This window comes from Mytilus trossulus, chromosome 14 (assembly GCF_036588685.1).
Source record: "Mytilus trossulus isolate FHL-02 chromosome 14, PNRI_Mtr1.1.1.hap1, whole genome shotgun sequence".
Classification (NCBI taxonomy): Eukaryota; Metazoa; Mollusca; class Bivalvia; order Mytilida; family Mytilidae; genus Mytilus; species Mytilus trossulus.
In genome coordinates this window covers 23199345-23222710 of record NC_086386.1, presented here as the reverse complement: position 1 = coordinate 23222710, position 23366 = coordinate 23199345, and the positions used below count along the sequence as shown (strand labels likewise).

Genomic DNA, 23366 nt, shown 5'->3' with positions numbered 1-23366 from the left:
ATTCAGAAGAGGCGAAAAACATTAAAAGTTGCCGGCAGTTATTTATAGATTGATCACATGACGTTACAAGATGGAGGAGGTGGATAAAATTGTTATTCACTCTCTAAATGTGATCGGATGGTAAAACAACCTTTAACAATCTCTATACTACCCCCAATTTATCTTCATTTCAAACTATATTTTGAACTTCTAATTGCGTTGTTTAGTTATCCAATTTTACAATCAAATGAAAAATTACAACATGTTCTATACACCTCTCTAAAGTTGCAAAGTTTACGTTTTTTTAAACATTTGACCTAAGTTAAAAAAGCATGACATTTATGTTTTTTTAAATCTTTGAATATCAGGCTGAGTGTCAAGTTCTTTTGTTATGTATATTCAATAGCCAAGACGTAGTAAAGCATTCATTTTTAAATTAGTCTATTGTGTCGATATCCTATATATATATATATAGGCACTGGTTACGGTTACATGGAAATGTAACAATAATAAAAATATTATTGTTACATAGGAGACTAAATGCCGGAATGCAAAGGCGGATAAGGAACCGATTAATTACGAATGTAACAATAATTACTGAGGCTACGGTTACATGGCGTTATTGTTACATGAAAAACAGCAATCATTAAACTTAAATCTTGTATATTTTTGTTGCCTTATTTAAATCTTGCATATGTACGAAATAATACTTGTAATAATGATAAATAATAAATATTATCGTTAACAAATGGTGTTTAAACTGTTTTTTCTAACGTATAAATGGTTTTGGTGTTATAAAGATACAAATTACTTTTGATAAGTAGTGCCAAAGGCGAAAATATAGACCAATGGTTTGTTGTTAAGAACTCAGGCTGAGAAAAGTGTCCACTTTAAATATTTAACTGCACACCTACTCGTATTACTGTCATTATTCAATGCACAATGGATGAAGAGATTCTTGTGACCAATTTTGTTGTGGGTGAAAAATTTAAAACTTGGGATTCGTTTGAAACAAAACTGAAACAATATCAAGACACAAATTTCATTCAGCTTTACAAACGCAGTTCTAAAAAAATTGAGTCATCTATAACAAAGTTTGCTAACTGTGAAGTAAAATACTGTGAACTTCGGTATACATGTATCCACGGAGGATGTAATTTCGTTTCAAAATCAGACGGAGCTCGTCCAAACCAAAGGTAACTTAATTTAACCTATAAACGAATATCAATGGGTCAAAATATTCATTTCGTTTCATAATTCAAAGTTTGAATTGACACAGACCAAGTCTCCAACTCTTTTTTGCCATCTTTCAACGACATATTTGCTACATCTACATCATTTAAATGCAGAGGGTCTAAGACCCATTACACATGTAAGTTAAGTAATTCAATATGGTGCTCATTAAAAACATTTTTATATGTGAAATTAAAATCAAATGTTTGTTTTGTGACAAAAAGGGATATCGCAGAATGGAACTGTACAGTATGTGATACGGACGTTCACAGTGCGGCATCACTGGTGTGTGATGGCTGCGTGGAGTGGTTTCACCAAAAATGTGTCGGACTCAGAAATGCTCTAAAAACCACTTACTGGATATGTAGAAAATGTCATTGCAAATAAATAATTAAAGAATTTATATTTAATAATTGTATGTATTGTAAATATAAAATAAATGTCTTTAATTTTTATTATCTAGTACATTTTAATAGACCCATCGTATATTGCTATTTTTCATGTAACAATAACGCTATGTAACCGTAGCCTCAGTAATTATTGTTACATTCGTAATTAATCGGTTCCTTACCCGACTTTGAATTCCGGCATTTAGTCTCCTATGTAACAATAATATTTTTATTATTGTTACATTTCCATGTAACCGTAGCCAGTGCCATATATATAATCAAACTGAACATGCATGAACTATTTGCCACTGGACAATTAATCTATATACACACAAATCCAAGCATCAGCCACTGATACAGCATTACAAACCACTATTATCAAATAACTTTTATAGACATATGTGAAGGACTAATAAACATGGTAGATTTTTTTGATTTTTTTTAGCGATACATTGCACTTTTTCATTTATTAGTGTTTTCAGTGGTTCTAGGTTCAAATCACTTCAAATTGCTCAACGAACACACTTTCAGTTCATTAGAATAGAATAGAATTTTAGTCGGAAATTGCAGCCACAAAAAATGATATTGAATATAAACATATACATGTAGACATTTTTTACAACTTCAATCAATACTTCAAATTTGAGATGGTCTGCATTTTATGCCCAATTTCATTTCTAAAGCCACTTGATAACATAAGATATGTTAGCATTGTTTTCATTGATACAATCTTCTGCCTGAAAATGCCATCTTCAGGGTAATTTCACATCACTGTAAATTTTCCTGAGAGTAAGTGGGGTTGAAATGGAAAAGTATGTTAAACTTTTTAGGTTGACATCTAATCTTTTCGTTTGCTTATTTCACCTATGGTGCCCTGATAAATGTAACACAATGCTTCCCTGTCTACTTCCATATTAACAACATTAAAACAAAAACTATCCCAGAACTCCCCTATTTTAATTAATATGCACAGCCAAGATTAATTATTTGTAAATGTTTAAAACAGATTCCTCCACTTATTGCGGGAGATTACTTAAATTTTTACAATGTATAACTTATTGACATGGCCATTTTCTTCAATTAATTTTTAAAGTATCTAGTGAAAAATGTCACTGCCTGAATCCTGATATAATGAATAAAATGGAGAATATGTCTAGTGACAACAACCTTACCAAAGTGCAGAAAATATATTTTTAGTGTTCAACCCAGTATTTTTAAACAGTACCACAGGATTGAATTACATGTAGCACTATTTCCCTAAAATAATGTAGCACCACAAATATAATACATTATGCTATAAATATTATACATTTTTTTTTGGATAGCACTATGATTCTATAAAGTCACAGAAAGAACACTGATATGCACTTCCGTAAGTGTATTTTGCAAACATGGCATTTTCCTTTACAAAAATTTCAATTAATGTTTCTCTACTGTCATATTATTTTCCTGCTTTTAGTGATTTGGATGAAGACATCCAGAGTTTGAGACAGTTTAGTACAGAATTGATTGTGTCATCTGCTATACGTTGTCTCAAAGTAATCAACAATGAAGTCGACCTTCCAAACTCCTTACCAAGTGGAATGTCCGCTAGATTCAGAACAGGAACTAGTTTGGCATCCATTATACAGGTATACACATAATGACTGACATGTTATAGATATAAGAAGATGTGGTATGAGTGCCAATAAGACAATCTTCCATCCAAGTCACAATTTGTAAAAGCCAACCATTATAGATCCAAGCACTGTCTACAACACAGTGATTTGGCTCACACTGAACAACAAGTTATGAAGGGCCCCAAAAATGTCAGTGTTAAACCATACAAACGAGAAAACCAACGTTCTAATGATCTAATCTATATAAAAACAATATTTGAAAGGAAAACACTTATGAACTACAACAAATGACAGCTGCTGAACATTAGATTCCTGATACATGCTTCTATTACTGATAGTGAAAAAAGACATTATATCATATTGGACACATGGTAATCAGATGTCTTATTTTGGATTGATTGAGTTTTAGGTGTTTTTTCTTCTTTATTTGTACCACTACACAGAGGGAAAATAGAAATAAGGATAATCACTTCAACATAGAATATTTACAAGTTTATGTTTCTGTTCTGAAAAATTACAATGACTTAAATGAAACATTCACAAATAAAGAATTAATTGTGTCCTCTAATTTTATTATTTGATAAACTAAAGCAAATGAAATCAAATTGAAGCATAGCAATAGTGTCTTCTTTATCATGTTTATTATTAAAGTACTCAAAATATCAAATGTTTGTTTGTCTCTATATCAAAGTCACATGACTTTTAAACATTTGCATCGTTATACTTATTTTTTTTTAAATTTCTATCAGTTGTTTGTTTTGAGTACCGTAACATATTTAAGAGGAATTAATTTTTTCTTTCTTTCCAGGAACTTGGATACAAAGGAGAAATCGGTTATCAGACATTTTTATATTCCAATGAAACAGAGATCAGAAAAGTGTTCATGTTTCTTATTGATAAACTGCCTAAAGATAAAGTGGAAACAGAAGAGGAACCATTAGGTTTGACATTGTGTTAATTTGTTAAAAAAAAAAAAAAAAACATTCCAATTTAAGGTGGTACCTAACACTACAGGGAGATAACTCTGTAAAATCAGCAGAACTTTTTAATGACGTTGTATTCATAACATGCATTAGGGAATATTAAGCTTCTTAATATCAATTCTCTGTAAATATAAAAATGAGCTGGCCATGACATGATACAGAATTCCACCAAATTTGACCTCAATACATTTTATGTCTTAATTTTCAAAAAAAATAAATTTGTCACTCAATAATCATAATGTGTCACCGTGTTGTTGCCATGGAAACATGACTTTTCTGGTAAAAATAAAGGGAATTAAAATCTTGTTAAATTTTTGTTTGAAGACTGCTTAATGTCATGCAAAAATTTCTCCAAGCTTATTTTAATGTTTTCAAAAGTTTTAATAGGCTAATATGCAAATTTATCAAGGTTTTCTACATTTTAAGGAATTTAGTGGTTCTACAGTGTTCCATAAAATGATCAAAAAAAGTGTTTGTCAAAATGCTATTTAACCAGTGTAATTTTTCTGATTAAACATTTGGTTCAAATTTTTTGAAATTGTGATATTTTTGTCAAAGGGTCAAAGTAAATACTTTGTCAAAATTTAAAGAAAATTAAACGAGCCAAATTAATTTTAGTTAAATTGTTAGGTACCACCTTAAACCAAATTCATGAAATGAGATATTTACTGAACAGAGAGAGACAAAAGATACCAAAGGAATATTCTAACTGTGAAAGACAAATTGAAAAAGCCATGTCAAAACAAAAAATGCCCAAGAGAAAAAAAAACAGTATACAAAACATAACTTTGAAAACCAGAATTTCAACCAATGTCCAATATAATTTCAGGAAATTATTAATTAAATTCCCAGTGAAAATTTTTGAGAATACTGGTAGTAAATGATAATTGCCTACTTTTATGTAATCAAATTTATACCATTTTTAAAAAGAGGGATCCATGTACTCAGTTTCAAGTTAAATTAGTTTAAATCATAAAAACAGTTGAAAAATGCATCTTTCCTCAATATGTCAGAGTTTGACGTCGTGAAAATAAAATTTTACAATAGCAACATCATTACCTCCCTTCTAACTGTATCATATGCCCTTAAGTATAAATAAATAATATTTGCAAAATTATAACACACATGAGGCACAGTTAAATTTGATTGTTTTTCAGCTAGCTCTACAGTGTTAAAAAAATGTATGTCTCTTCAAATGGAAAAAATACTCACAAAAAAGGATCCTTAATAACTGGAGTAATTACTAAATTGACAAAATTAATATACTATTTTTATGCCCCACCTACGATAGCATTATGTTTTCTGGTCTGTGCCTCCGTTTGTCCGTCCGTCTGTCCCGCTTCAGGTTAAAGTTTTTGGTCAAGGTAGTTTTTGATGAAGTTGAAGTCCAATCAACTTGAAACTTAGTATACATGTGCCCTTTGATATGATCTTTCTAATTTAAATGCCAAATTAGAGTTTTGACCCCAATTTTACGGTTCACTGAACATAGAAAATGATAGTGCAAATTTCAGGGTCAAGTTTTTGGTCAAGGTAGTTTTTGATAAAGTAGAAGTCCAATCAACTTGAAACTTAGTGTACATGTTCCCTTTGATAACATCATTCTAATTTTAATGCCAAATTAGAGAATTTATTCCAATTTTACGGTCCACTATACATAGAAAATGATAGTGCGAGTGGGGCATCCGTGTACTGTGGACACATTCTTGTTAATATAATGTTATGTAAAAGTACTTCCAGTTCTCTGCATAGTTATCATGTGAATGGTATTTGTTGAGTTATTTAATTTCTTGTGTTTAGGTGCCTCGGCATTATTGCAAAGAACAATATCAGCCTCTGTAGCACGATATCTAGACTCTCCATGGGTCCCTCCATATTTAAAGAGCAAAAATATAACATGGAGAGGAAAACCTCAAGTCTGGCAAAAAGAGGTAAGACTGTACTGTAAGACATGTATAACAAATTATTGTTTATATAATTGCCGGATACATGTGTAAACATTTCTCTCTTAGATTAAAAATCACAATTGCAATCCTATTTTGGAATAGCCTTTTATGTGTATCTCGTGTAATTTCATGAAACAGGCTTCAGTAAAATCCAATTCATGGTGTTTTCCACTTGAGGCAAAATATGATTTATTATGGAAAGTAAACATTTTGTTTGCAGGTTAATTTCAGCATTGTCATGCTTACTTACATTTTGTTTGACATTTTTATCTTTTTATGCAGATTTTAAAATGTATTTTTAGACATGTCTTTTGTATATATTGTTGTGTACGAATGTTTTTCTTTTCTTTCAGGGAACCATGTCTGCATGTAAATATCATTCCTGTCATGTGAGATCTCCACATGGTATGGGTGACCTAACAAAGAAAATATCAAAAGGTAAGACACAAAATCGTGGTAAAGGAAACCTTAGATAAAAAAATTCAAAAGGTTAGATCCAATATCATGGTAATTGGTCAATATTTTAAGTAAAACAATGGCATTTATATTGAAATGAGAGGATATGGAAATTATTTTCAAAACACAAATATAAAGTTTATAACATTTCATACAACACATATGAAAGTATGTATGGGTTAAAATTTTACGTACAAAAAATCGTAATAATGCTCTTGTTTTCAAAAAATATTTCTATTTTGATTTGATATTCAACTTTTGATTACATATAACACATTTGATTACATTGGATTACATATTTAATATGATATCATTTTATTACATTTTATTACATATTTAACATTTGATTACATTGGGTTTCATATTTAATATATGATTACATTTAATTACATATTTAACATTTGATTACATTTGATTACATATTTAACATTTTATTACATTTGATTACATATTTAACATTGGATTACATTTGATTACATATATAACATTTTATTACATTTGATTACGTATTCAACATTTGATTACATTTGATTACACATTTATCATTTGATTACATTTGATTACACATTTATCATTTGATTGTAGAAGTTAGATCCTATTATTCTGAAAGTCTTCCATACATTACCAATCAAACCATACATCACTGTGATACAGCGCCATCTGTCATGGAGGACTTGGCCTCGGAACTAACGGCACAACAAGAATGGGAAAATGAATGGAATACAATTGGTCTTCCTTCAAGACTCTCAGAACAGGTACTTTGAATTATTGAAATCCTTTAAAAGATTTAAAAGTTATCAAATTTTATTAAACAAATGCTCATTCTTACCTGTCTCACAGTTCATATATGGTGTCAAATATGTCCAATGAAACAGAGGGAAACTTTTAACTAGAAGTTATATTATTTATGTCTAAATAAAGCCTAAAACCTTGTTTTATTCCCCAACATGTACTGCACAAACAGTAATTTAATTTTTTATAAAAGGGAAAAAAAACAAGATAATATATCACTTAACCTTTTCCTCCATAATGACGCCTTTTGACGACTGTGTAGTACCTCAGTTGAAATGCTTTGACTCCAAAATGTCTGCATCAGACTTTAAAAATAAAGTTTCCAATATGAAAAGGAGATTCTGATTCATGAGAATATCTGACTTCAATTTCATTGATGAAATATTCGTTTTCACAATGCATTAACACTTTAAACCTTATGATTTTCCTTACTGATAAAAATCCTATGCAATTCAAGTATGTTAAAAAACAATTCCAATGAAGGAAAGGGTTAAAAACAATTTGTTGCTAAACTAGACATAAAGTGAAACCTTTCTAAACTGCAATCTGATTAAGGTGGAGACTTTGACTAGCTCTGAAGTCTTTCATACAGCATCAACATATATCAACATTATGACTTTGCTATGAAGTTTGAGAACAAACTGCTAGTAAATATGTTTTGATTTTCAAGGACATATTTCTTCTCCATTTAGGAATACAGAGCCAGGAAAAGACAAAGAATAAAGAAAAGATTGAAAGACAATTTACGGTCTGATGTCCAGAGGAGTGGTGATTTGACTTCATCAAAATCTGCCATGGACCTACAACAGATGATAGATTCCATGGGTAACAGATCATCTGGTTCTACAAAAACTAAAGGGTCAAGGTTTACACATACTGAACAACTTATTTATGGAAAGGTAGGCTATTTAAAAAAGACATTTATATTTTAATTGGTTTCAATAGACGTATTTACACTTGTATGCAAATTTGTCCGCCATTACGTAAAATCACACAGATTCCCTTAAACTTTGACATCATAATTTCAAATATTTGACGTCACAATTTAAAAGTAGTTTTTGCTTGACATCAAAAGGTGATTCAGAGTCGATCTTAGGTCATTTGGAGGCAAGATTCAGCTAAATACCAAAAGTCTTACTACATTTATTGAAACTGTTATTATAGGGTTTAAGTTGTTGTCTTGTAAACTAGTGTTGTCTTTAAATTTTGTTTATTCTAATGTAAAAACTATTTTTATTCAATCAGACTGCAAGCATACAACTTGCACTAATTCATCAAACATCTAATTACTATTTTGATTTGTCATCTTCAGGATGAAGAGAAGACATTATCACAGATACAGAAACCTGAAATAGATAAAAGTCACACAGAGGAGGTAAGAAACTAAAGAGGAATATTAAAACAGAACAGGTTTCAGTGGTATATATATCACTACATAAAGTGATAAAATATAAATAAGAAATTGTGGTATGAGTTTCAAAACAAATGGATTAGACACAAGATTACAACTAAGTTCCATCTTCTCCATAGAGAATGTGGTATGAGTTCCAGAGTCAACTCTCCATCCAAGTCACAATGTGTAAAAAGTACACAAAGTACAGATTCTTTATTCACACCTAACAGCAAGCTATAAAAGGCCAAAACAAATGACTAGTGTTAAACAATTAAAACAAAAAAAACAACATTCTTATCTATATAAAAAACAAGAAACAATTATGAACTACATCAATTGACAACCACTGTACAACAGACTCCTGATTAAGGACAGGTGCATAAAAATGAAGCAGATTTAAAAGTCTTAACTTTTTAACAGGTGTCAATCTTCACCCTAACCTAAGACAATTCCATAAATTTACAGGATCCCTTGGCCCACCCCTAAATCTGAATGGTATACATCATAATAAAATTACTTTGTCATTGTTAATTCCCATTAAATGGTGTTTCTTCAGATAAAATGGAGATAAAATGGAAAATTTAAAATGGAAAATTTGAATATAGGTTTTTTGTCTAAGAACCTAAATTTCATGTGATCGCAAATGTTTTTACTCCCATATTTGTCTGTTTGTACATAGAATAATCATATTTTAACTGATATCTAAATATTACCTTCAAGATACCTCCATTTGGATTCTATCTAAAAAGTATATACACAAAAGTACTGAATTCCGAGGAAAATTCGAAAAAAGGAAAGTCCAAAATCAAAAGGCAAAATCAAAAGTCCAAACACATCAAACGAATGGATAACAACTGTCATATTCCTGACTTGATACAGACATTTTCTAATGTAGAAAATGGTGGATTGAACCTTGTTTTATAGCTAGCTAAAACCTCTCACTTGTATACAGCTTTATTCACATTGATAACATAAAGTCTTAAATTTCATAATAGACAGATAAACAAGTCTAACATCAAGAGTGGAAATATTCAAACAGTTTTGTCACTGTTCTAGGATACAAAATTTGAATGGCATGAAGTTAGTTGTTTTCTATGGCACCATTCACTTCTAAAGAAATGTTTCTACAACATTACAGAAGAAAACTAGAAAATCACAGACTCTTTTCACAAAAAATCTCTAACAAATAAATGATATACTGAAATGTATATGGCTTACACATATTTTTTACTGTTGAAGAGTTTTTATGAAAAGAGTCTCTGCTCTTAATTCTAATATTATGATTGTTAATTTGATTTGATTGCTATTTACAAGGTTTACTTCATTAAATTTTCGAAAACTATTTGAACTTCATAATTTAAATTCTTTTCAACTTTTTTTTTTAATCTATTTTCAGGAACTCCAAAAAGAGAGAGAAGAGGATATAGAAAATATAAAAACAGAATATAACAATTTAATATCAAAAATAGACAATTTAGAACTTGAATCTAAAAAGCTTACAGCTTCAATGAAACAAATGGAAGATCAAATTTCAACGCTATTACAACAGAACCAAGATAAAGAAGAGTCTTATAAAGTCAAGAAACGCACACTTGACTTGTTACCTGATGCAGAAAATAATATTACCAAAATACAGGTAAAGAAACAAAAAAAGAAAGCAGATATACTCTACAGATATAATGGTTTAAGTAGGCACACCATTTTGTTAGCAATTTTATTTTTAGAAAGTTAGAATTCAACATTAAAAATTACTTAATATGCTCTAGTGTATACATTTTTTCATAGCAGAATTTTGTGGTTATGGTATTTTCATTCAAAGTCCACAGAAATCATTTATTCAGTACGAAATTTAATGCAAAGTTATAAGAGCTGTAGATAGTGATATACAAAGAACCATATATGCATTTTAAAATGAGCATAGAGCATGACAATAAAGAAAATGTCTTAAATAACAATGAAATGCATTCCTCTATTTGAGCTTTACCTCTGAAATTAAAAATTAAACTACACAAACAAAGTAAAATGCTCTGACCATAGTTAATAAGATTGTTTTTTTCTTGGAATTTATACCAGCACAAAGTGAAATATAATGTCATCAATAAGATGTAAGTTACTGTTATCAATCTACAAATTTAGGCATATTTCATCCATAACCAGATTTTCCTATTTTGACAGTCAGTTGTAGATAGTAGTGCACAACGCCTGGTAACCTTAGCTAATCAATGGGAGAAACACAGAGCACCATTGATAGAGCAGTACAGGGAGCTTAAAGATCTTAATTCAAAGAAAGAGGTGAGTAGAAATTTAATATACATTATTATGAAGGTAAATTATGGTAAATAGAGATTGTATGGGGCCCTTTATAGCTGGTTGTTCGGTGTGAGCCAAGGCTCCGTGTTGAAGGCCGTACATTGACCTATAATGGTTTACTTTTAAAAAAATTGTTATTTGGATTGAGAGTTGTCTCATTGGCACTCACAAGGCATCTTCCTATATCTATTGTTCATTAGAAGAGAAATAAAGCATTGCCATGAAACTGATAACATTTATTTCAAGGCTCCGTGTTGAAGGCCGTACATTGACCTATAATGGTTTACGATTATAAATTGTTATTTGGATGGAGAGTTGTCTCATTGGCACTCACACCACATCTTCCTATATCTATGATTACACAGATATAATAATTTTGTACTTTAGATTAAAAGTATGTACTCTATATGATTCAAATTTAAACTTTTCAATGAATTGTTTATGTCTATTTTTAGTCTGAAGCAGAGAAAAAGTTAGAAGAGATTAAAGCATTCCGATCAAAAATGAAAGAAGTAGCTGATGATGCTAGACAGAAAGAGGAGTTACAAAAACAATTGGTTAGTTTTTGTTATTGACAGTTTTTTTATCCAGGTTTTCAGGAAAAGGAGGTTATTTGTCCAAAGTGTTAAAAATGGCGCATTGTTTACTGTAAACCCACTTATTTTTTAGGATTCTTTATTTCACATTTAACCATTTCTAGTCAACTTCAAAGCTGTTTAATTTCTGATTTCTAATTTATTTGAGGAAGTTAGATATTGAAAGATCTAAATTTTACATATTACTTTTAAAAGTCTTGAAAATAAATTGCTTACATAAATTATTTGGTTAACAACTTAACAGTAGTGAGACTGTTTGATGATCACAAGACATACATGTAGGTACACTATTCTAGGGCAGCAATGTGGCTATCTTTTTGTTAAGTGATTTTAAAATATTTCAAGAGTTAGAAAAAATAAACTATGTAGATGACATATGGTTTAGTGATGACATATTAATATAAAATAAGAAGATGTGGTATGATTGCTAATGAGACAAATCTCCACAATAGACCAAAATGACACAAAATTTAACAACAATAGGTCACTGTATGGTGGCTAAGGCTAATAATCATACCGCATAGTCATCTATAAAACCTCCTGAAATGACAAATGTTCAACAATTCAAATGAGAAAACAACAGCCTGGTTTATGTATAAAATAATGAAGAAAAATAATCATGATATACAGCAACAACCAACAACTGAATGACAGGCTTCTGACTTGGGACAGTCACATACATACAGAATCTGGCAGGGTTAAACTAGTTTGAAGGCCTGCCAAATATCCCCTTACCTGGGACCTTGGTGTGACAGTACATTATAAGAAAAAACTATAAAAATCAGTTGACAGTACAGACAACTTAGTTATATAATTTATGCTAATTATTTAATCTAATTGTTGTTAAATTTATAGATAGCTGAGTATGAGAGAATGACAAAAGATGTCAACAGGTCAGCTTATACTAAAAGGATCATGGAGATCGTATCAAATATTAAAAAACAAAAAGACGGCATTAACCAGGTATAAAGTCTAAAATGCTTTAGTTAGTGATAGAATAATGTATGTATGTAATTATGTTATTCATGACATATGCATTCTAAATGCTTTAAAATCTTATAGGCTTTGTGCCTTATCTGTGGCCGAAACAACTTTATTTACCCTCATGTATTTCCATTAAATATTTCCAGATTTGCCAGAATTATGTTAATATAAAAAAGAAGATGTGGTATGATTGCCAATGAAACACTATCCACAAAAGACCAAAATGATACAGACATGTTAAAAGAACTATAGGTTACCGTACAGTCATTTTTTTCACTTCTTGAATACCTTCTTATGCTGTGTTACCCATTGAATAATAATTTGGTCAACATGACCTACATTTTTGTTTGCTTGTCTTTGAATACTTTTTAGCTCACCTGGCCCGAAGGGCCAAGTGAGCTTTTCTCATCACTTGGCGTCCGGCGTCCGTCTTCGTCCGTCGTCGTCCGTCGTCGTTAACTTTTACAAAAATCTTCTCCTCTGAAACTACTGGGCCAAATCAAACCAAACTTGGCCACAATCATCATTGGGGTATCTAGTTTAAAAAATGTGTGGCGTGACCCGGTCAACCAACCAAGATGGCCGCCACGGCTAAAAATAGAACATAGGGGTAAAAAGCAGTTTTTGGCTTATAACTCAAAAACCAAAGCATTTAGAGCAAATCTGACATGGTGTAAAAATGTTTATCAGGTCAAGATCTATCTGCCCTGAAATTTTCAGATGAATTGGTCAATCGGTTGTTGGGTTGCTGCCCCTGAATTGGTAATTTTGAAGAAATTTTGCTGTTTTTGGTTATTATCTTGAATATTATTATAGTTAGAGATAAACTGTAAACAGCAATAATGTTCAGCAAAGTAAGATCTACAAATAAGTCAACATGACCAAAATGGTCAGTTGACCTGTTTAGGAGTTATTGCCCTTTATAGTCAATTTTTAACCATTTTTCGTTAATTAAAGTAATCTTTTACAAAAATCTTCTTCTCTGAAACTACTTGGCCAAATTAATCCAAACTTGGCCACAATCATCTTTGGGGTATCTAGTTTAAAAAATGTGTGGCGTGACCTGGTCAACCAACCAAGATGGCCGCCACGGCTAAAAATAGAACAAAGGGGTAAAATGCAGTTTTTGGCTTATAACTCAAAAACCAAAGCATTTTGAGGAAATCTGACATGGGATAAAAATGTTTATCAGGTCAAGTTCTATCTGCCCTAAAATTTTCAGATGAATCGATCAATCGGTTGTTGGGTTGCTGCCCCTGAATTGGTAATTTTGAGGAAATTTTGCTGTTTTTGGTTATTATCTTGAAAATTATTATAGATAGGGATAAACTGTAGACAGCAATAATGTTCAGCAAAGTAAGATCTACAAATAAGTCAAGATGACCAAAATGGTCAGTTGACCCCTTTAGGAGTTATTGCCCTTTATAGTCAATTTTTAACCATTTTTCGTTAATTAAAGTAATCTTTTACAAAAATCTTCTCCATTGAAACTACTTGGCCAAATTAATCCAAACTTGGCCACAATCATCTTTGGGGTATCTAGTTTAAAAAATGTGTGGCGTGACCTGGTCAACCAACCAAGATGGCCGCCACGGCTAAAAATAGAACAAAGGGGTAAAATGCAGTTTTTGGCTTATAACTCAAAAACCAAAGCATTTTGAGGAAATCTGACATGGGATAAAAATGTTTATCAGGTCAAGATCTATCTGCCCTAAAATTTTCAGATGAATCGGTCAATCGGTTGTTGGGTTGCTGCCCCTGAATTGGTAATTTTGAGGAAATTTTGCTGTTTTTGGTTATTATCTTGAATATTATTATAGATAGAGATAAACTGTAGACAGCAATAATGTTCAGCAAAGTAAGATCTACAAATAAGTCAAGATGACCAAAATGGTCAGTTGACCCCTTTAGGAGTTATTGCCCTTTATAGTCAATCTTTAACCATTTTTCATAGATCTAAGTAATCTTTTACAAAATCTCCACTGAAACTACTAGGCCACAATCATCTTTGGGGTATCTAGTTTGAAAAATGTGTCCGATGACCTGGCCATTCAACCAAGATGGCCGCCACGGCTAAAAATAGAACATAGGGGTAAAATGCAGTTTTTTGCTTATAACTATGAAACCAAAGCATCTAGAGCAAATCTGACAAGAAGTTAAATTGTTAATCAAGTCAATATCTATCTGCCCTGAATTTTTCAGATGAATTGGACAACTGGTTGTTGGGTTGCTGCCCTCCAATTGGTAATTTTTAAAGAAATTTTGCTGTTTTTGGTTATTATCTTGAATACTATTATAGATAGCGATAAACTGTAAACAGCAATAATGTTCAGCAAAGTAAGATCTACAAATAATTCAACATGACCTAAATGGTCAATTGACCCCTTCAGGAGTTATTGCCCTTTATAGTCAATTTTTAACAATTTTCATTAATTTGGTAAATTTATGTAAATTTTTACCAAATATACATTTGTAGTTCTCTGTTACTAATGGGCAAAGTTCATGATAGATATAATTGTAAGAAGCAAAATCGTTCAGTAAAGTAAGAACTTCAAACACATCACCATCACCAAAATACAATTTTGTCATGAATCCATTTGTGTCCTTTGTTTAATATGCACATAGACCAAGGTGAGCGACACAGGCTCTTTAGAGCCTCTAGTTTAAATGAACATTTTTCTTTGGAATCAATGGTGGTAAATCAATACAATTTAAGTTTGCTGTTTGGGTTCAAGTAACCTTAATCCATGCACATACCTTCCAACTTTTCAAAATGCAAATGGGGGTTTTGCGTGCAAGATGGCTGTCATAGTCCTAAAAAACTTGCAAATACATTTTAATGTTGTTTTTTGGCTTGTTCATACTTTTATAAGCCTAAAGTCATTGTAAAATTAATTGTTTTGTATTAATTGCAGACAAAATTGCTCTTTCAAAATTTCAATTTGGGAGCATCCATGTGGGAAATCCCCCGCAAATAGTGACAGATGGAAAGTATGCATGCATTTTAACATAGTTCCATATTCAGACTTTCATATTAGACTGATGCTTTCTTACCAATATTTTTCTTACTGTCAAAGAACACAAACAGAATTATCACCAATTTTTTTTACTATTTTCTATGTGAAGTAATGTAACTGTTAAAAGCATATTAACTCTTAGTTTAAATTTTGATATTTTCTTGTTTAGTGGTTCTACCTCTCCCAAATTCTTCATGTTCTTCTGAAGACTAATCATTTTCTTTATGTTTATTTACTAGGTATTAGTAGACACCAGATCAGTACAGAAAGAAATCAACATGTTATCTGGTAAACTGGATCGAACATTTACTGTAACAGATGAACTTATATTCAGGGTAAGGTTTGCAATAAGGGGTGTTAAATATTTTATAATACCTATCCTTACCAATGGGTAACCCCTAACTACACTGGTACATGTATTGGCTTGGTATATAGTATTGCTGTCCAGTTAAGTCATGGTTTCAGCATTTATTATTTATTGATGAATAGTTGTTTTTCACACTTATTTGGAGATAGTAATGAAGGTCATTGCAAAAATTATATAAGTTTCATCAAAATGCATTTAATATGTATTAGCTGGTATTGCAAAATATTATACTGTGAATTCAATATAATTCGTAAGATACAAGTTTTTCGTTGATTTTGTGGGTATAGGTGAAACACAAAATTTCTTATAGGCTTGTATGTAGATTGCAGCAAAACCACAAATCTAAATATCAACGAACATACAAGTTTTCCTTAATCTAGGGAAATTGATCTCAGTTTCAGATATATCATTTATGCTTTTCTTTAAAAGTTATAAATTGTTTATATTTTTATTAACAGGATGCTAAAAAGGATGAATCTGTGAAGAAAGCATACAGGAATTTAGCAGCATTACATGAGGTATATCTTTTAAACATCAAAACATTATCATTAGGATTTTAGCAATACTTGCTACATGTATGGACATTTTCAGCTTTTCTCTAACTGCAAAGCAACTTATTTTTGTGAATACTTTATCTTGCCTTTACTCTTTCTAGGCTATATTGCAGCTATTTAATTTTGCAATTTTCGAATTTACATGACATTGTTTTTTAAGGAAATATTCAAGTTTTACAAATTTGTGATTATTTTAGTATTTATATTCGTGTTAATTTGCTACTCATGTAAGTTAAGATAATACATCGCTTGTGAAAATAAGTTGGTTTACATATGTGTTGTAACTCCTTGATAACACCAACAATCTCTATATTTGTCTTTTTTATTTAAAATGGTCTTGTAAATAGTTTGTAATTCTTGATATTCCATCTTGAATCTATATTGAAGGTTATGTCAGCATTGTCTTTTAATAAACACATGGTTAGTAAAAGATTTATTTATTTGCAGAATTTTGAACAGCTTATACAAACAGTGACACAAACTGGTACCATTATGAGGGAGATAAGAGAATTAGAGGACCAGGTAGGATTAATGTTTTATACCTCACTTTAGTTCAACATTATTGTCACACCTTGACAGAGTCAAAAATCAAGACATAGCTATGCTGTTTCCATCTTCTGCAACAGCGTAGGCGTCACTATATAAATAACACATAGCTGAGAGGGTGAAAGAGCAGATTGGTACCCCGAGAAAACATTGTCAACTGCGGCGAGGCCTTTTCGAGGGGTTCCAATATGCTCTATCACCCTCTCAGCTATGTGTTATTTAATTTATTAAACTGAATGTCCTATCATTATTGGCTTTTACAAATTACTTTTATTTCAAAAGTATTTTCTATGACGTCACGTTCATAACAACGTTACGGGCATTAGAAAAAAAAAAGTCAAGCAAGATGTTTTCTTTTTTTTATTTTAACAGTCGATAATAAAATCTGAGCCAAAACGTAGAACTTAAGCGTTGTATTTAATTCCTTATGTAAATTCAATTCATTATTCTTTGAATTATCGATTTCTGATTGGTCTAGATGAGAGGGTAACATTTAAAAAATTTGTCACCCGCTCAGCCATGTGATAGAGAAAATTGACACCCTCATGTTAGCCAATCAAAATATGGCATTTTAACATGAAGTATAATAAAATGTATTAGTTTGTGATTAGGTCTAGTTTATGGTGAACCTCAAGTCGTAGGTCAATAATATTTGGTATGCAGTTGTATAAGCATTAGTACATCTCATTTCCATGGAATTTATTTGGCCCTGCCCCCTCAGTTATGGTCTATTGACTGAAAATTTTGCTTACTTTGCATGTATAAGATTGTGATTAGGTCTAGTTTATGGTGAACCACAAGTGGTAGGTCAGTGATATTTGGTATGCAGTTGTATAAGCATTGGTACATCTCATTTCCATGGAGATTATTTGGCCCTGTCCTCTCAGTCATGGTCTATTGACTTTGAAACTTTTGCTTATTTTACATGTGTTAGTTTGTGATTAGGTCAGTTTATAGAGAACCACACGTGGTAGGTCAATGATCTGTGGTATGCAGTTGTATAAGCATTGGCATATCTCATTTCCATGGAGATAATTTTGGTACGCCCCTTAATCATGGTCTATTGACTTTAAAAAAAAAATCTAAGTTAACATGTATTAGTTTGTGATTAGGTCAGTTCAACGGAACCATTAGTGGTAGGCCAATTTTAATTGGTATTCTGTTGTATAAGCATTAGCACATCTTATTTCCATGGAGAATATTTGGCCTGCCCCCTCATTCACAGTCTACTGACTTTGAAACTTATCTTAGTTGACATGAATTAGTTTGTAATTAGATCAGTTTAAGATGAATTGCTAAAGTTAAGTCAATGATATTTGGTATTTGGTATTGTTTCCATGGAGATTATATAGCCCCCACCCACTCTTCATGGTTCATTGTTTTTGAATCTTTTACATAGTTTACAAGTTAATGTTTGTATTTAGGTTTGGGAATGACTTATAATGAGTCAATGGTATTTGATATTGTTTATATTAGCATTGGCACATCTCATTTACATGGAAATGGTTTAGGGATGTAACTCAGTCATGGTTCATTGACTTTGAATATTTGCATAACTTGTGTAAGATGTTAAAGTATTGCTATTTTGATTTCAACATTTGCATAATCAAAATTACAAAAAGGCGAGACATATCTTTGGGATAACAGTTTATATTCAATTACAAACACATCATATGAATGGATAACAACAACTGTCATATTCCTGGCTTGATACAGGTATTTCCTTCTGTAGAAAATGGTGGATTAAACCTAGTTTTATAGTTAACTTAACATCTCACTGGAATGTTGTCATATAAAATTCGATTAAAATGACAACAATGTTTGAACTTAACATAAACAAACAAACATGATCGGTAAAAATGTCAAAATAAGGGTACAGAAGTTAACATTATGTTGTAATCTTAATCACTTTTAAAAAAAAACCAATTTATCTTTCTTAAATGTTTGAACCTTTAAAGAACTTATTTCAAAATCTATAAAAGTGGATTATGTTTAATGCAAAGATGAAATTTTAAAGGCATATATGCATTTTCATTATCAAAATATACACTGAAGTGTTATTAATCAGAGTGTACTTTATAAAACATTTTCTATTATTTAAGTAAATTACATATGCTGCACACAAAAAACTGAAAATTTTATAAAATGCAAGATTTTATTTTTTGCGAATTCTATTCTGTCCCAATTTTTATAATAATTTGAATATCACAAAACTGTATTAACAGGTAAATTAGGAATTAATGGTTATTTCTGAATGTCTATGAATGATGTGTTCAGTTGTAAAATTTCTGTTCCATATTCTTTTTTTCAGATTGAACATGAGAGTAAGAGTAAGGTGTTAACAAATCTAGAAAAGATTACATCCGATTACCAACAAATGAAGAAAGAAAATTCTACAATGGCCACTAAATTTAAACAGCAGAAATCTTGATAGATAATGATAAAGCGTACCATGTGCCAAAACAGAATAGACACAAAGCATCATTGCTTCCGTAATTGAAAGTCCGTAAAGGTTGAATAGAATAATACTCTGAAAATATATTTTTTCACTGAATCATGTCTGCTAACTATTTTGTTTTAAATTTGTAGACTCTTTAAAAAGCATATTATGAAATGATTTGTGTATTGACTTTCTTATTTGTTATATTATTTTATTTACCAAATGAGGTATCCATTTATCCAACCTATGTTAATGCTTAGGCTATAATCAAAATATTTCTAGATTCTTTAAAATATCATAGACAACTTTTTAACATTAAGCTAACAAACAATCTATTTATGACTTTATTCCTATGAGCATATTGTTTTCTGGTGTTGCTTCATAGGAAATAAGTACTTTTGATTTTATTGATTGGTTTTAAGAATAAACATGTTATTTGAAAATAAAGGAATGGTCAAAGGAAATTGTGAAAAAAAACCACAAAAAACTCAAAACTAAAGCTATAAAACAAAGATGAAGACAAAATTTTCTCCCCATTTAAGGTCTTTGTCAAGGATTGTTGTACAGGGAATTACATAATCAAATTACATAAGAACTGAACTGAGTGACAATTGGCCATTCAACGTTTCTACTTTTAAATGGGATAACATAGAATACAGAAAAGAAATGATTGAAAGTAGGTTAAAATCTAAAAAATATTTTTCTTATGGTCTTGTTAGTTATTATTTTTAAATCTTATATAGTTCCCTCTTAGTTAGATTATTTCCCCCGTTTCACATTGCATTTTGTATATTTATTTCTTATACTACGGTATGCATATGTTTAAAAGGCATTAATAATATTAACAAAAAATTATATGGGAAAAGTCACTTATAAACCATGTACAGATTAGTTTAACTTATGGTCAATTTTGTCTGAATAGACCACTTTCGAGTTCATCCGTCACCGGAATAAACTGGTCAATTATACACGCCTTTATCACCGTCATTTGTGCGTTTAGAGGCGTCGTCACTTCCGTTCCAATGTTGAGCGAGTGGTTGGAAAACTATAATTCTATATTGTACGAATTATTCGGCAAATTGAATTCTCAAAATTTACAATCAACACTGCTGTCATTAGGGAATTGTCAGTAAGTACCTACAGAGCAACCATTATTTCTAGTTTATCCTGCACAAAGACGATCACTAAGACGCTTGATGAACCTAAATAATGCAGGGATACAGGCGACCCCCTCTATCTGGTAAATGACGTCATAGAGGTGTGCATAATTGACGAGTTTTTGCCGGTGACGGACGAACTCGAAAGTGGTCTTGTTTTCTATTTATTTTTTATCAAAGTCAATATCAGAAACAGACATGTTTCATACATTGGAAAGTCAGTTTTTTCTTTAATTCAATGTCAACTTTAATTTGCTGTCATTTAAGTATATGTATAGACATATAAAAGCTGTCTTCATTAGTATTCTATACCCTTTTTTTAAATTTCTATTATAAGTTTTTTCAATTTTATTTGCATGCTTGTTCGTTTTTGTCGAGCCTGCAACTTTTGTTGCAGAAAGCTTGACCTAGGGATACTGATCCGGCGGCAGCGGCGGTGTTAGCTAACTTCTTAAAAGCTTTATATTTTAGAAGGTAGAAGACCTGGATGCTTCATACTTTGTATATAGATGCCTCATGTTACGAACTTTCTGCCAGTCACATTTCCAATGTCCTTGACCTCATTTTCATGGTTCAGTGACTACTTGAAAAAAAAGTTAATATTTTTTATAATGTTAAATTCTCTCTTATTACAAGTAATTGGATAACTATATTTGGTATGTGCGTACCTTGCAAAGTCCTCATGCCTGTCAGACAGTATTCACTTGACCTCAACCTCATTTCATGGATCAGTGGACAAGGTTAAAATTTGGTTGTCAAGTCCATATCCAAGATACTATAAGCAATAGGTCTAGTATATTCAGTGTATGGAAGGACTGTAAGGTGTACATGTCCAACCGACAGGTGTTATCTGACCGTGACCTTTTTTTATGGTTCAGTGGTTATAGTTAAGTTTTTAGCTCACCTGGCCTGAAGGGCCAAGTGAGCTTTTCCCATCACTTTGCGTCCGGCGTCGTCCGGCGTCGTCATTAACTTTTACCAAAATCTTCTCCTCTGAAACTACTGGGCCAAATTAAACAAAACTTGGCCAAAATCATCATTGGAGTATTTAGTTTAAAAATTGTGTCCGGTGACCCGGCCAACCATCTGACATGGGTTAAATTGTTTATCAGGTCAAGATCTATCTGCCATCAACTTTACAGATGAATCGAACAACCCGTTGTTGGGTTGCTGCCCCTAAATTGGTCATTTTAAGGAAATTTTGCTGTTTTTGGTTATTATCTTGAATAATATTATAGAAAGAGATAAACTGTAAACAGTAATAATGTTCAGCAAAATAAACTGTAAACAGTAATAATGTTCAGCAAAATAAGATTTACAAATAAGTCAACAGGACCGAAATGGTCAGTTGACCCCTATAGGAGTTATTGCCCTTTATAGTCAATTTTTAACCATTTTTCGTAAATCTTCGTAATCTTTTACAAAAATCTTCTCCTCTGAAACTACTGAGCCAAATTAAATAAAATTTGGCCGCAATTATCGTTGGGGTATCTAGTTCAAAAATTGCAAGATGGCCGTCATGGCTAAGTAAAATGCAGTTTTTGGCTTATAATTCAAAAAACCAAAGCATTTAAAAATCAAAGCAAATCTGACATGGGTTAAATTGTTTATCAGGTCAAGATCTATATGCCCTGAAAATTTCAGATGAATCGAAAATCTGTAGTTGGGTTGCTATCTCTGAATTGGTAATTTTAAGGAAATTTTGCTGTTTTTGGTTATTATCTTGAGTAATATTATAGAAAGAGATAAACAGTAAACAGCAATAATGTTCAGCAAAGTAAGAGTTACAAATAAGTCAACATGACTGATATGGTCAGTTGACCCCTTTAGGAGTTATTGCCCTTTATAGTCAATATTTTACATTTTTCATAAATTTTTGTAGACTTTTAGAAAATATTTTCCACTAATTATTGGGCCAAGTTCTTATAGATAGAGATAATTGTAACAACAAGAATGTTCTGTAAAGTAACATCTACAAACACATCACCATTATCAAAACACAATTTTGTTGTGAATTTATCTGTGTCCATTGTTTAATATGCACATAAACCAAGGTGAGCGACACAGGCTCTTGAGAGCCTCTAGTTTTGTTTTGGTCTGTTTTTCTTATACTATATGCAATAGGTCTACTATATTTGGTGTATGGAATAATTGTAAGATGTACATATCTAGCTGACAGGTGTCATCTGACCTTTACCTCATTTTCATGGTTCAGTGGTCAAAGTTAAGTTTTTGAGTTTTGGTCTATTTTTCTAATACTCTATGCATTAGGTCAACTATATTTGGTGTATGGAAATATTTTATGATCTATATGACTGTTACGCGGTTCAATTTGACATTGACCTCATTTTCACAGTCCATTGCTAAATGTTAAGTGTTTGTGGTTTGGTCTGTTTTTCTTAATTTATAAGCAATAAGTCAACTATATTTGTTGTAATGAAGAATTGTTAGCTTTACATGTCTGCCTGGCATGGTTCATCTGACCTTGACCTCATTTTCATGGTTCATTGATCAATGTTTCGCTTTCTTGGTTAATGTTGATATTATGTGACAGTTGTAATAAAGCTTTATATTTAGGATTATCAACATAATATCAATGATTAGT

At 31.2% G+C, this 23366-nt stretch overlaps 1 protein-coding gene across 1 annotated transcript; it reads left to right on the top strand.

Moving 5' to 3' along the window:
• The first annotated feature begins 3 nt into the window (after window positions 1-3).
• Window positions 4-21844, top strand: LOC134696896 (coiled-coil domain-containing protein 22 homolog). The gene is made up of 16 exons (XM_063558860.1): window positions 4-120; window positions 3061-3232; window positions 4029-4161; window positions 6004-6134; window positions 6503-6587; window positions 7191-7360; window positions 8090-8296; window positions 8710-8772; window positions 10187-10426; window positions 10966-11082; window positions 11556-11657; window positions 12552-12659; window positions 15937-16032; window positions 16523-16582; window positions 17066-17140; window positions 19476-21844. The coding sequence occupies exons 1-16, from the start codon at window positions 71-73 to the stop codon at window positions 19593-19595; spliced, it is 1929 nt and encodes a 642-aa protein (XP_063414930.1). The 5' UTR covers window positions 4-70; the 3' UTR covers window positions 19596-21844.
• Window positions 21845-23366: the final 1522 nt, after the last annotated feature.

Bases quoted from the DNA above. Each gene is read 5' to 3' on its own strand.
- LOC134696896 (XM_063558860.1), top strand. From the start codon at position 71: ATGGAGGAGGTGGATAAAATTGTTATTCACTCTCTAAATGTGATCGGA. The intron at 3,233-4,028 runs GTATACACATAA...CTTTCTTTCCAG, and splicing joins GTTTGGCATCCATTATACAG to GAACTTGGATACAAAGGAGA. The intron at 4,162-6,003 runs GTTTGACATTGT...TCTTGTGTTTAG, and splicing joins AACAGAAGAGGAACCATTAG to GTGCCTCGGCATTATTGCAA.